The 10,418-nt window shown below is 36.1% G+C and overlaps 2 protein-coding genes across 3 annotated transcripts in view; one reads left to right on the forward strand and one right to left on the reverse strand.

Moving 5' to 3' along the window:
- The first annotated feature begins 42 nt into the window (after nucleotides 1-42).
- On the forward strand, nucleotides 43-7,293 carry atraid (all-trans retinoic acid-induced differentiation factor). Its single transcript, XM_037685427.1, has 7 exons — nucleotides 43-152; nucleotides 269-402; nucleotides 2,347-2,415; nucleotides 4,025-4,096; nucleotides 4,183-4,304; nucleotides 4,392-4,492; nucleotides 7,077-7,293. The coding sequence occupies exons 1-7, from the start codon at nucleotides 54-56 to the stop codon at nucleotides 7,188-7,190; spliced, it is 711 nt and encodes a 236-aa protein (XP_037541355.1). The 5' UTR covers nucleotides 43-53; the 3' UTR covers nucleotides 7,191-7,293.
- A 1,178-nt stretch (nucleotides 7,294-8,471) lies between these two features.
- The window catches only part of eif2b4 (eukaryotic translation initiation factor 2B, subunit 4 delta), a 7,517-nt gene continuing 5,570 nt past the window's right edge, over nucleotides 8,472-10,418 (reverse strand). For both annotated transcript variants that reach the window (XM_037685429.1, XM_037685428.1), the window contains 4 exons: nucleotides 9,490-9,617; nucleotides 9,162-9,339; nucleotides 8,879-9,059; nucleotides 8,472-8,770 (listed from right to left, as the gene is read on the reverse strand). In XM_037685429.1, the coding sequence (XP_037541357.1) occupies nucleotides 8,571-8,770; nucleotides 8,879-9,059; nucleotides 9,162-9,339; nucleotides 9,490-9,617 (687 nt within the window). In that variant the 3' untranslated portion in view covers nucleotides 8,472-8,570. The remainder of the gene's footprint in view (nucleotides 8,771-8,878; nucleotides 9,060-9,161; nucleotides 9,340-9,489; nucleotides 9,618-10,418) is intronic.

Raw genomic sequence — 10,418 nt, forward strand, 5'->3', positions numbered from 1 at the left:
TTTGTCCGGACCTGCTTCCTGTCACGTGATCGCAACATCTGACTGACTATTCGATGAAAATGAAAGCTGTGTGCAGGTGGAAAGAACATGTAGCTCTTATTTTGATTTTTTGTATAAGTTTTAACGCGACTAGTAGCCTGACTGGGCTGCAGGTAAGACGATCAGACACATCGGATACAGAAAAATCCGTTTTGTTGTGGCTCACGGTGCTTGTAGAGATGACCGGTGTTTGTTTACCATCGTTTTCCCGTGGCTGTTGTCTGTACAGGTATGTTCGCTCTGTGGTGGATCGGTTCTGAACGGATCCACTGTAGGTCACTTCTGTTCTTTATCAGCTGGATGGATACACAGACGATGCTGCTTGCGGAATGACAGCACAAGCGACTCTGAACGTATCATCGGGTAAAGTTTTGTTGTTGTTAAATCAGTGGTTTGTTAAAGCACAACAAGTCACATACAATATGTGAAGTAATATAACCTGTCTTCCACCTGGAAAGCCAATGTATCATATAATAGTTTGACAGACTAAGCACCATTTTGTAAAACGTAGTTAAAAACAGAATGAAATGGTTTGAAAATCTCATAAACCCGTATTTTATTTAATATGGAACATAATAAATAGATCAAATTGCATGTTCTTGCTGAAATATGCAAGGCCTTCCCTAAAAAGGTGTCTGGACGGGCAATAACACTGTTCTAAAACCTGTATTTACTTTTCTGCATTGATTGTGCTGTTCCAGATGTATAAGCTGCCTGTGTCATGTGCACTAATGCACCCCCATACCATCAGAGAGGCAGGTTTTTGAACCGTGTGCTGATAAAATGGTGGATGGTCCCTCTCCCTTTTAGTACAGAAGATGCGGTGCTCACGGCTTCCAAAATGAATTTCAAATTTCAATTTGTCTGTCCACAGAACAGTTTTCAAACGTGCCTCAGTTCATTTTAGACAAGCTTTGGTCCAGATTATATGGTGGCATTTCTGGATGGTGTTTACATACCTCTTTGCTTGATACAGACTTAACCTGCATTTATGGATGGCTTGGCAAACTGTGTTTACAGACAATGATTTGTGAAAGTGTTACTGAGGCCATAACGTGATGTCCAGAACAGAATCAGACCTGTTTTAAAGCTGTTCCCCCTGAGGGTCTGAAGGTCATGGATGTCCAATATTGACTTCCAGTCTTATACTTTGAGCTCAGAGATTTCTCAAGATTCTTGAAATCCTTTGATGAGATATGAAACTAGGTGATGAGGCCCACGTCTTTCCAATTTTCTGTTGAGGAACATTATTTTGAAGTTGTTTCAGTGTTTTACAGACTGGTTAACCTCTGCCCATCTTTACTTTTGAGGGATTCAACTTCTCTAAAATGCTCTTTTTATTCCCAGTCCGCATTCTGACCTGTTGCTAATTAACCTAATTATTTGCTAAATGCTCCTCCAGATGTGTCTGCCTTTTGTTGCCCCATCACAACTTTCTTTTGTAATGTGCCATAAAATTTCAAATTACTACAGGTATAATTGATTTCTCCAAAATTTACTATGTTCCATTGTGAATAAAGCATGACTTTATGAGATTTAAGATTAAAAACATGATGGGATGATACAGGAGAGATTAAAATTGTCACTAGTAACTTTTGTAAAGCATATACTGTTTGAAAAATCTGAAATGTTTAAAAAAGATTTTTGAAATTAAAAATAAAATGGACTTGTGGTATCTGTAACTAAAAGCTCAGTACACATAAATCGAAAATGTCACATTATTTATAAAAAAAAATGACGTTTGAGACGTCTGAAATGCTGACTGTGAATAGGTCGAAAGTCTTTCTGGTTATCTAAAATGCTCCTTTTGACCTCGAAGAATTGACTAACTTATGTCTGCAGTGCATACCAAGTCTAACGGTCAAATGTAAAAAATATATTTAAAAAATGTTGTTTTTGCTAGTGCTACCTTAGTTGTGGGGATCTTAAAAAATTAATTAGATATTATATAAATGTTTCATTTAATTTCTGACGCATAATGATGTCATTCAGATGATCAGGAATGTTTTGATTTAGATCTAAAAAAGTAATTAGACACAGGAATGTGGTTATATATATAATTATATGGCCTGTCATAGCAGTGGTTTTACCGTACACAATTTGAGAAAAAAAGGATTAGAGTTAAAGCTTAACTTTTTGTATTTAATTTTTTTTTTTTGGGGGGGGGGGTGTAAAGTTTTGAATCAGACTGTTCTAATCGGGATCATTTTAAAGAGTGGCATTTTGGAAATGTTGTTTTTGCATATTGCAAGTTTAGTTTGTATTGTGTTATGTTTAATTCAATTTTATTTTTTATTCTTTGGTCAGGTTGGATTTATCGAATTGTTCACTGACTCACGTGGAAAATCTTCAAGAGGCATCCGAAGTGTTAATGATGTAAGTGCAACTAGAGAAATTGCATTTCCTGTGAAAATGCAGCGTGAATGTAATTGCAGAACTTGCTGAAAAACTGCTGAAATAAGCTAAAAAGAAGTGCTTAAATGTAGCTGCAATGGAAGAACAAGCCTAATTTAGCAGAAGAAACCAGAAAGAATATTTGGAAATTAGCTAAAAATTAAAAAAAAAAAAACTGAAAAGAGCAACAACAAAAAAAATAGCTGACAAGGCAGAAAGAAGCATAAACTGCCAGAAGGAAGAAAAGCTGAAAGGAGCTAAAAAATGTGGAATCACATGAAAAAGCTAAAACGGCATCAAATGAGCTAAATAGTAGCTGGAAGAGCAAAAACTGCTGAAACTTGCAGGAAAAAAAGCTAAAAGGAGCATAACAAGCTCCATAATCCATAACAAGAGGTTGAAAATATAAAAAATTACCATGAAAAACTAATTTATCTGAAAACAGCTAAATTAGCTAAAGGTGCTAAAATGGTAGCTGAAAAGGTAGAAAAAGCTTAACTTTACAGAAGAAAGCAGAAATAACACACATTGGCCAAATTAGGCTGAGATGCATAAATGAGCACAAGAAAGTGGAAATTATCTTTAAAAAGCTGAAATTAGCTAAAGAAAAAAGCTGAACCGCAGCTCAAATTTCAGAAAGAATCTTAAATTACCAAAAGGAAGTGGAGATTGAATATTTTTGCTGAATTAGGCTGAAAAAAGTTGAAGTGCAAAAAAATGTGGAATTAGCTGAAAAGGCTCAAATTTGCATAACACCAAAATAGTAGCTGGAATAGCAGAAAAAGCTGAAACTTACATAAAGAAGTTAGAAGAAGCACAAAAATGTTGTAGTTAGCAGAAAGAATCTGAAAGGATCACAAAATAGCTGAAAAAACAGCTGAAATTAGCTGAAAATTGTTGAAAAGAAAGTTTAAATTTGCACCTGAAAGAAGCTGAACCAGAACAAAACACGAAAGGAGCAGTAAAAAGTTGTAAACAGATCTAAAGGTTTGAAGGATGTAAAATGAGCTCCATTCACTTCCTATGAGGAAAAACATGTCAGAAAAGGCTAAATATTTCAAAAAACTAAAGTTGCACCAATACCGAAAGTCACAGCAGAATTGTCCTGAAAGAGCTGAATATTTTGATACAATTTGTTGAAATAGCACAAATTGTGGAACAAGAAAGATGCTGAAAAATGTACGGAAGAAAAATGAATCACAAAACAAAAGTGTGAATGCTTCATAAACATTTACACAATAAACGAAGAGCGAAAAACTTTTTGGCAACTGAACACTGAGTGTAGGAGGCCCCCGTTTTAGCATGCCATCGTGTTTTAAACAAAAAATGACTGTTGCATTTTGTGGTTCTGCACAATTACCAGCCTGCTCACAGTAAAATTGTTGGGTGCTTCTTTTCTCCTGGACTCAGGATTAAGTTTCTGCGCAGGCCGGTTTTTAAAAAGATCTCTGTTGAGGTGAAATGTATTGGGAACCTGAAGTTATAAAAAGTTTCTGGTTTTAGCAAAAATATATTTTTTGTTTCTTCACATTGAAAACACTTGTCCCATATTTTCTAATAGTTTGCTGTTCTACAAATGTGTTTGTTGCAGAGATCTCTCCCTCAATCCCATTGTCAACATCAGTGATGATGTGTTTCGAGGATTTTTTTACCTAAATTACATGCAAGTATCCTGCAGGACTTCAAATTAAAACTGAGTCATAACTTTTTGTAATTTTATTTGAATCCTTTTGATTTTTTTTGAATCAGCATTTTGCCAGATGATATCGTTTGTCCAGGAGGGAACACTTCCTGGCAGAAGGTGGAAGTCAAACAGGGAAATCGTATTTGTGAAGGCCAGAAAAATATGTGCAACCAGACAGGACAGTTTTGTAAGTCCCGTTTTACTGAAATATTCAAAACGTTAAAAACAAACGTCTCTTAAAACTGTTCTGTTGGGAAATGTTGTGAATCTACAGCCAATAACTGTCCAGAAAACTCCCTCTGCGCCCCCTACGGACCAGGCTTCTATGAGTGCAGCTGTGCTGAGAACTACCACGGATACAAGTGTCTCAGAGAGGTCGGTTCTGATCGGGTTATTTGTTGGACTTAAAGCAGCAGGTCAGATCTTTTGAAGCTGGTAGCACGTTCATTTAGAGTTGCATTCGGGCCTAAAAAATCCGACCCGGCCCTAGCCCGTAGGCATTTTATCTGAGCCCGACCCAACCAATTAACTGTAACTGGAGGCCCGGGCCTGAAAAAAACCCCTTTTTAAAATTTTTATTAAGCTTTTACTGCTTTTGTAGCAAATCAGTTTGACATATTTTAAAAACATATTTCAAAGAAAGGACAATATAAGCTTTCTTGTTTCACCAAATAGGTATTAACATACAAAATTAATAGCCTACAAAATCAACTCTAAAGATTATATTATATAATATGCATAATATTACTATTATACAGATGAACAAAAATAAAATTAAAAAGTAAAAATATTTGGAAAAATATAGAACAATTCTATTTTAATTGAATTCGCTGCTCGCTTCAGCTTTTGTAGCTTCAGATGCTACAACTTCCTTCAACACAGGGTACGGAGCGGGACACGTGCAGCCGATGATCCGGTGATCCATCTAAAGCTTAATGGGACTTTTTTTTACCTCTTTCAACCGGCTGGTCGGACCCGAGCGTGCACCTGACCTGACACACATCAACAGGTTTCGCTGTGCTGGCTTTGTAGAGTGAGTTCTCCCGTTTTTAGCGTTTGTTTAATATTTTACAGCTCTATTATGTCGCTTGTTGTGAGTCTGTTGTGTAGAGATATACAGCTACAGTTGCTAATCCTCAAATGTGTGATTAAAGCAGCAATTGTTGCGCAGTGCGCCAGCGCTACTAGCTATGTTTACATGGACAGGAGTAATCCGATTAAACGGCCATTTGAATAAAAATGCGTCATGCAAAACGCCCCATTCGGATTATTCTGAGCTGATTCAACTCGATCCAAATGAATTTGTAATCCAAGGGGTGGTTTATGCCGATTCATATTCCGAACAGTGTGCATGTAAACACTTAATCTGATCATTTTATTCCAATTGTGGAAAACTGACCTAGCATGTGCGACCTATGTCTACCTGACGTATTTTCGCCGGACTAGATGCTAATATGTCGGGGAAGCAAAATTGGTCGGTGAGCGATACAACATTTCTACTAGAAACTTTGAAAGAGCTCAAACATATCTATATTACTTGTAGCTCCATCAGGGAGTGCAGAAACGTCTCCACCGTCATTAAAACCTGTCGCGGGCCCATTTTGGGCACTCAGGTTTGTTTATGTTCATCACAGAAGTAGAACGGAAGTAAACTGTGTTTTTTAAGGAAAGTTTATCACTCTGCACATGTCAGTACTTTTATTCTGAATAAAAGCCCGCTGCATGTAAACGCTCGTCGTGAACGGACTGTGCCCATATAAACGATACATTTGGATTATTTAATCTGAATACATTTCAATCTGATCAAAGAATTGTGCACATGTAAACTTAGCTACTCTTTCTTTTCACTGTCTGATTAACTTCTGCACCCTATTTTATTTCTTTCTCCTTCTCAACAAGTACATGAACACAATTTCATATTGTGCATTCTTATTTAGTTTTCTTTGTGCTGTATGATTCGTAAAACCGTATCAAAAGCCTGACCCGGCCCACCCATCAAGCACATAATTTTGTCCCGACCTGGCCCAAATTTCAGGTCGGGCTCGGGCCAGAAATCGCAGCTCTGCGTTGATTGACTCCAGCCTTTGAGAAACAAGTTTGATTTTGATCAGATGAATGAACTTGTGTTTAGTCTGGGTGTAGTCAAGAGCAGAAATCTGCTGCCTTTAAAACAACTCCAATCCCATTAATTTATACAGCTTCATGCAAAACCTTTACATCACTGGCAGTTTTACATTAAACGTGTTTCAGCAGAAATAAACACGGTTACTTTAGATAGGTTTAAAATCTTGTTTTCCCTGAATTGTATTTGGCCTTTTAGCACCTGGCTCATTTAGTTTGACGGATCAGTTTTAATGTTTTTACTTTTATTCTGTCCATTTTGTTACGTGATGTTTTAAAATTGTAACTTTGTCTTTGTGTCTCTGCTAGTCTTAGCCAGGACCCTCTTGTAAAAGAGATCTTAGATTTCATGTTAAATAAAGTTTTTGTAGGACTTTCGCACCAGAAGTGGTCCACATTTGCTCCTGCAAATAACCAATTGCACGTTAAAACCTGAGAAATGTGGAAAGTGACGGGGTTGTAAAAGTTTATAAAGTAGTGTTTGCATGAATTGTGATTTTGGTTTTACGAGTTGTTTTAGGATGGCAGCAATGAACTTTGGTCTTTACTCCGACTAGCCTTTAGCTCATCTATCCAATCAGAATTTAACTCTATTGTGTTTTTGTCTTAATTGTAATGTTTGTGTAAAACTTAAAAACCTGCAAGAAAAAAAATCAATTTCTCCAAATTAAAGTAATTCAAAGTCAATACCTACAACAGGTAAGATATTGTTTATACGCTTCACACAAAAGTGCTCTTCAAAAGATCTGAACTGTTACAATATTTGTCAAGTTTATTTTAATGTTTACCACCAACAAACTTTTCTTATTTTTTTATATTTCTAATAATGTTTCAATAGGGTGGGTTTCCAGCTCTCCAGGTTTTCGGGCCTCTTGCAGCATCTACACTCGTGATGTCCTTCCTGCTGTGGGTCACACAGAGACGGATAGCAAAGGCACTGAGTCACCACTGACAGAAACGCACTCCTCAAAGGAACTTATGCAACCTCGTGCATTGTCTTTTAAAATTTGGGTTACAGTTTTTTAGATGTGGCTGTATTTTACTTCAGGTAAAGTGGGGCAAAACTGACAATGTACAAATAGGATTTCAGTGTAAAGATGCAATTAACATTTTAAATGTTACATTTGTCATAAATGACAAATACTGTTTTAGTATTATTTTTTTTTAATTGCAGTAGGCTGACCAATAATAATGAACTATGAATGACTCCCAAACATCTATTCGAGTGTTTACAGAAACGTCATTTCCTCGAGCGCGTTCAGATTTTGAGCAACTAATAGTTGTACATAAAAGTTTTTACTCGATTGTTTTTTAATTACAATTTTTAAGTAAATTGTAAGGCAAACCACTTAAACTTCCATGTTTAAATGTGCTTTAACTATTACGTAATCACTTTTAATGCACCATAAACAGGATGTTGCGTTTAATTACGAAATTGTGTAATTTTAAGTTTTACAGCCCAGTAAAATGTTAAAATCCATAACTAAGTTGTGGTTAATAAGTTTTTTTTATATTTGTTTCATAAAGTGTTGCATTACTGAGTATTTGGAAGAAAAATGTCAAAGACAAAAATGTTTTTTTGTGGGTGTTGTATAAATTGTTGTTTTGGAGATTCATCCTAATGGGATTTGAGGTAATAATTAAAAAAATACAAAAAATGTAGATCCTGAAACTTTTTGGAACAATCTGTTTGGCAATTTTGCAGATGTTTTTCTCTCTTTTGTGTTTTAGTCCTAATATGAGAGTAAAATGTATTCATCCATTACTTTAACCACTAATGCCTTTTCGGGTCACTGGTACCCAGCAGTCACTGTGTGAGAGGGGGACACCTTGGACAGGTCTCCAGTCCATCACAGAGACACATTGAGACAACCATTCACTTTCACTCACACCTAGGGACAATTTAGAGTTACCAACTTATGCTAGTAAAATTTATGGTTAAATCAAAGCACAGGCACATGAGAATCATCTGCTGCCCGCGAGAACAGAAACTTGTCACTGGTTGGTTACCAGCACTGGTTTTTGTCTCACACTTTCGAGTGATCGGGTCTTTAAAAACCGTATCAGGAATTTATGAGACCAATACAAGTTTCACTACAATTACAAAGCATGATGGTTAATTTCATGCCGTGGTCGACTAACATGTCATGTTCAGATGGATCTCTTAAGTATTGACATCTTGCAGTTTAACATTTTGAAAGGAACCATAAAAACAAGAGGAACACAATTTAAAAGGTTATGCCATTTCCGATATACATTTATTGCATGCTAAAAGCACGATATAGTGTGTTGTGTGCAAGGACTCGTGCACACAAACTGAAATGAAGGCTGTTCACTGGTCCACGTTTTTAACTCGTAACACCACTGGGACTGAGGTGCACGGGATCATTCCCAGTTCTGTGATGACTAGATCCACAAAATCAGGCGGCGTCACGTCATACACCAGGTTGAGCAGACCAAGAGAGGGCACTTCCTGCCAGTTCTCCAACTGAGTTTTACCTTTACGGGTCACGATGAGGTCATCTGGGTCATCTGGAGAGGAATGATGAAAATTACCAGATGGATTTAACAGCAGGTGCTTCGTTAACAAAAAGGATTTTAAATCATTTATAGGGAGCAGAAGCTGAAGACTTTCCGTACCGAGTTCGTTGGATACGAAGGAGTCCGTTTGCACCCGCTCACAGAACTTGTAGGTCTCACAACAAACCAGCACAGGCACGTTAAAAGCTTTGGCCACCAGAGCAATCTGAGAAGTCCCAACTCGAGACATGACGTAGCCGTTGGCCAAGAGAGCGTGAGCGCCAAGGAACACCTTCGATACCTAGAAAAGAACAAAAACTTTCTTCCAGACGAATCTTCTGACGAACCGCTTTAACGTGGCAGAATCAGCACCTTCTGTAATCTACGACGGCTTTCCCATTACCTCTGGAAGGATGTAGGAGACAGCCGAGATGAGGACGTAGGTGCAGCTGATGCCTCTCTGGACGAGGCACCTCAGAGCCTCCCTGCCCTCCAGCCGCGGCCTGCTGTCCACAACTATGACGCGGAACTTCCTTCTTTTCTCAAAGGCCTCAAACAGGATGTGGTTGACCAGAGAAGAGCTGACAGAAGTAAAAATGTTGAGTTGTTGTGGAAGGAAGAAAGCCAAACAAAAACGGAAGAGAAAGTGTCTCAACACATTTGTGCTTATTAAAGTGAAGCAGTGCAGGAGACGGTTTACAGCCACAGTTAAAACACGTGAAGTGTCTCACCATCCATAAACTAGAATAACGTCACCATCGCTGATCTTTTCTATGGCGGACTCAGCAATAGCTTTAGCAGCAAGAATGATCTTGTCTTTAATGTACAACTCCATACAGCTGAGGAGTTTATTCTTTGCCTAAAACAGACAGAAGAATGGCGTGTTACAGGTTAGGTTCCATTTGTCATGTGCAAAATCAACACAAGGTCAACAATGCAATGAAATGTTTAAGACGAGAACTATCTCGACTCGCAAAAGAAAAAAATAAAGAAGAATTATCAAAGCATGCAGCAAAAATACTAAAAATATTACTAACATACAATTTTTTTTTAAACTACTAACATACTAAAAAAATAATAAAAATACTACTAACATACCAAACAAATTAATGAAAAATTTTACTAATATACTAAAAATAAACATTAAAAATACTAACATACTAAAAAAACATTGAAAAATACTAATAACATACTTAAACAATAGAAAAACTACTAACATACCCCCCCCCAAAAAAAATACTACTAACATACTAAAAAACATAAAAAATACTAGCATACTAAAAAAAATTAAAAATACTAATAACATACTAAAATATAATAATAAAAAAATACTAACATACTAAAAAACATTAAAAATACTAAAAATATTACTAACATACTAAAAACACATTAAAAAATACTAACATACAAAAAATTTTAGACTACTAACATACAAAAAAATACTTAAACACACTACTAAAATACTAACATACTAAAAAAATAATAAATACTACTAACATACCAAAAAACATAAAAAAATACTACTAATATACTAAAAAAACATTAAAAATACTAACATACTAAAAAACATTAAAAATACTAATAACATACTTAAATATAATAATAAAAAATACTACTAACATACTAAAAAAACATTAAAAATACTAAAAATATTACTAAC

Source organism: Nematolebias whitei, chromosome 12, assembly GCF_014905685.2.
Source record: "Nematolebias whitei isolate Nwh7 chromosome 12, NemWhi1, whole genome shotgun sequence".
NCBI lineage: Eukaryota > Metazoa > Chordata > Actinopteri > Cyprinodontiformes > Rivulidae > Nematolebias > Nematolebias whitei.